The 4343-nt window shown below is 42.1% G+C and overlaps 1 protein-coding gene across 3 annotated transcripts in view; it reads right to left on the bottom strand.

The window, feature by feature from the left end:
* Positions 1 to 466, bottom strand: part of LOC310950818 (CUGBP Elav-like family member 3) — a gene marked incomplete at both ends in the record, with an annotated part of 20805 nt that extends 20339 nt beyond the window's left edge. For all 3 annotated transcript variants that reach the window (XM_083918817.1, XM_083918816.1, XM_083918815.1), the window contains one exon: positions 322 to 466. In XM_083918817.1, the coding sequence (XP_083774943.1) occupies positions 322 to 466 (145 nt within the window). The remainder of the gene's footprint in view (positions 1 to 321) is intronic.
* Between the last annotated feature and the right edge of the window lie 3877 nt (positions 467 to 4343).

A 4343-nucleotide genomic window follows, 5' to 3' on the forward strand; every position in this document is an offset into this window, starting at 1 on the left:
TATGCCATATATTATATGACACCTTTATGTAGTATTCTTTTTAGTACATTTTGGCACTTGCACACTCATGTATAAGCATGTCTTTGATTCGCAGTGTATGTGTAGGAACTGACTTTGTCTGGCTGTCTTCATGATCTCACGTTGCAGTGTTAACACCACATGGAGACGAGAGGAGGTGTGACAGTTTCCATGGTGACATGTGACTCTCAGCGCAGGAAAATCCACCCATCTATCTGCCTTACTGTCACACGTCGTCTATCTATCTAGTATCTATTTGTCTGTCTTTCTATGTTTAAGCTGTGTTATAATGGCGAGACCTACCTTTGTGCATTCCAGTGTATTTGTCCTTAATCACAGTTAGCTCATAGATTTTGCCAAACTGCTCAAAGATAGGCTTGAGGTCCTTCTCTTCCAGATTCCGGGGAATCTGCCCCACGAACAGCTTGATGGCGTCGGCCTCCTTCATCAGGACAGTGGAGAGGAGGACTGGGTACTGCAGGGGCCGAGGGGCAAATAGATCAGGAGCAGGTATCTCTGGAGAGGAGCAACCGATGCTGGATGAGTCTTTGGGTCAAAGTTGGAGAAGTGGACAATATAACAATAATAATCACAATAATAAAATAGGTTTTATTTCATATCCATTTCATGACTGTGGAATAATTAATACATTATTAAAACACTTTATAGACTTTAAAACTGATATCACAATAATATTTGTAGTGTTCCCTCAGGCGCTCATAATATGTAATTTATTTATTTTTCTTACAACTACGCATATGTTAACACTAGGAATACAAATAATATCCACATAAATTAATTATAAAATGTCTTATTTGAATATGCTTTTAGGCTATAAAATGTGTGCTCCAATTATGTAAATAAATTACCAGATTATTTGCGTGATAATTTTGAGTATTTATTGCCCACGCCTGATGACAAAGGGCTCCAGTAGCTTCTGGTAAAACAATTATGCAAATGATAATTAGCCAATCAAAAAACAATAACGGGACTTTTTCCCTCCTCAATTAAATATATATCTATAAATCGAAAATATGTGTAAGCATTCATTACCTTTTTGATGAATAAACAGCGTTCAGGATCCCCTAGACGTAAAAGAGAGGAAACAGTGTGATTGGGGGTAAATCATTGCAATAGAGCGGGTTTCTTTGTTTAGCCAGCTGTAGGTTACAGCATACACACGGATGTCATGGGGCTCCCTTTGCTCTTTGTCCATCCCCCCTCAATGTACACATACACATACACACACACGCGCGCACACACACGCGCACACGCACACACAGAACAAAACAACAGTGGGTAAATATACACGCTACATACATCAAAGCTCTTACCGTGTTCAGATGATGTTTATGGGGCAGAGTGTTGATCAGAAATGAAAGAGGGATGCTCTCTGTCGGGTCCCCGTTGTTGTCCTCACCGCTCTCTCTCTCCGTCCCGTCCTCCTTCTTCCTCCCCTCTCTCTGGATGCTCTCCGCTCTTTGTGCCTGCCTCTTCTCCACCTCCTCCTCCTCCTCCTCCTCTTCTTCGGTGTACAGATACTAGCGGCTGAGTTTTTACAAAAAAACCCCGGTGTTCCCGGTCTGGAGGTCTGGAGGTGGTAGTCCTAGTAGCAGGTGAGTCCAAATCAAAGCTTGTCACCGCCGGCCCCACTCAAACGTACAACCAACCTCTCTCGACTCTCAAAATCCAGAGTTAACGTTAGTTTTCACTTTCACCCGGGCTCAACTCTTAATTCCTATTTAATTACAAAGTGATAACAGGCTAAACCAGCCGCTTAAATTCGGGTAACATCCAACAGTTTACACTTGCCTCGTCTCTTGAGACTTTTTTTTAATTTTTAGCCTTGCCGTTTCTTTCCCCAACCGTTAATGGAGGCTATTCTTACCTACTATTTTCTGTGCTCTTGTTGCGTCTCACCCCTCCAACGGCTGGATGGCTTTTCACGTTCCTCGCCGGTATCTCCTCTTTACTCTCTTTCTCTCTCCCTCCCTCCCCCTCCTCCTCTCACCGAAGCGGTTGCTAGCTTGTGACGTAACTGCCAGAGACCGTCAACAAAAACGCCTGCCTCAAACACACGAAAAAAACAAATAAAACGAGCCCTTACTGACCAACTCACATTTATATTTCCATTAATTACTCACAGATAGACCTACTATTTTTTATATCATTTTTATATCATTTTAATCATGTTTTTAAACTCTTATCCCGAGCGACGGTTTGCGGGTGGAGCTTTTGCAACACGTTGCCTAGGCGACACCGTGCGCAGAGCCGCCTATTGTTCTAGCCCGCGAGCCCTGGCCTTGGTGCTGAAACGATGCTTCTTGACGTGAAGCCGAAGCGCGCCGCCGCTCGCTGACGTGCACGGAGTCACGACTATATACTACAGCTGTTCACGCCCGAGTCTGAAATCACGCTCACACCCACTCAAAGTAAAACATGTTTGATAGAGAGAAGGAGAGATAGCTCGGGGTTGGAGTTGGCCTACTTTACAGCCTGTACATTGGAAAAAACGGGGCTATTTCACTGAGATGTAGGCCTGTATAAAGACACGAATCGTCTAATAGGGAATGCTAAACAAACAAACAGCCACCTGACACCATTTGTGTTGTTATCTATATGTGCGAGCGTGCAGCAGAGAGTATAGTGAAGGGGAGAGATTGACTGAAAAGAGAGTCATAGGGTTCATGGTAATTTACTCCAAAAGGTCACCATCTGCCTGCCTTGCCTCGTGCCCTCTGTGAGCCAGAAGCCCCCGCCACATTAATCCACCATATATAGAATACACCCCTCCCACACACGCACTTGCATGTATACCATGACCACACTAGGGGCTTTCTTACAAGAACAGCACCGGCAGAGGAGACACGCAGCGCCCTGGGGTTGTGAACGGTGTGCAGGCAGCGGGCAGCACGCCACCGGAGCTGTTCAAACCTCTCTGCACGATGGAGAAGAAACGGCTTAAACGCACGCAAGTTCAAGAGCATGCTGAGGAGGGAACACTTTATGTCCCTCAGCTTTTTTTCTGTGTGTCTAACCAAAGCAGAATACATTTAGGCTGAAGTTTCAGATTGGTCTGTCCAACAGTTTTTAACTTTTGTTAGTTTTAAAAGATATTTTATGTCAATATCACTCCTCTGGGCCTATGCATGAAAAATACTGCCATTCTCCAAAATACAAAAGGCTAAAGGCTCCAGAGATGTCTAGAAAAACCTTAGAAATCCTAGTAGGGCCTTTGCTATCATTAAGGACACAGAGGGCAATATTACCTGGGGAAAGTTCACATACTATCATTTAAAACCTGCACATGATTGATAATGTATATGCAGATTGTAGTATTTTTATACTCGCTATATCCAAATGTGATTGACTCTGCTGGGCCTGTCCACTGGTACTCCAGCATCCAACCCTCCCACTCTTGCAACTGCACATTATACTTGCCTCTTATACCTTTTATAGCTCTCCATGATTTAAGAAATTCTCAGTCGACTAACACTTGCACGTTTTTTGACGAATTTGATCGACAAAACTGCGTTTCTCCACAACTAATCATGCAAAAGCACCACTTTATATGTTGTGTTTACCAAAGATTTGCTCATATGTTTCTTGGAAATAAGTCATTCAGCATGAAAAAAAGCATAAAAAACTAATTGACTAAAGGGGGGGCAAACTTTTTAACTGAACAAAGTTGCTATATCCTTTAAACCTTCAAACTCTTCTGTCCTGCTTTTACTCTTTTTTATCCTTGGTTCTACTCAACTCACCACTACATTTACACATCAGGCATTAAGACTTATCTGACATTTTAACTTGGCAAAGAACGCTTTTTCGTATTGTGCACTGTTGGCTTAGACATAATGAACTAGATTTTGAAATGATGCCTTCGTATCAGACATTGAAACACCATATTTTAAACAAAAGAATCTTCATGTTTATTCGTGAACTTCAGGCCCTATAAGTTTTTTATTGCGGTATTAATAGACTGTACACATTCTCATTTGATTACTGATCTAACTGATTTATGGTGCTATTTTGGTTAAGTAACAGATTATATACCTCAAGAGATTTCCTGGTGAAATAATTAAATACATTATAATAATCAAGCAAAGCCTTTCTCATTCAACATTTTGACAAAGAATAACCCTATTCTTATTTAAAAAGAAACAACTAGCCACAATGCAGACTTGACATCAAAGACACTTACTCTGTAGGCCACTTATTTCTCTGTAGGCCACTGTATGAGACTCAACAGCGCCATCGTCTGGAGCAAACTGGCTACAATCACTGTGCAAAAGTAAACACGACACACCTCTTCATTTCTGTGT

The sequence above is a fragment of the Echiichthys vipera genome (genome assembly GCF_963691815.1).
Source record: "Echiichthys vipera genome assembly, chromosome: 8".
In the NCBI taxonomy this organism is placed as follows: domain Eukaryota; kingdom Metazoa; phylum Chordata; class Actinopteri; order Perciformes; family Trachinidae; genus Echiichthys; species Echiichthys vipera.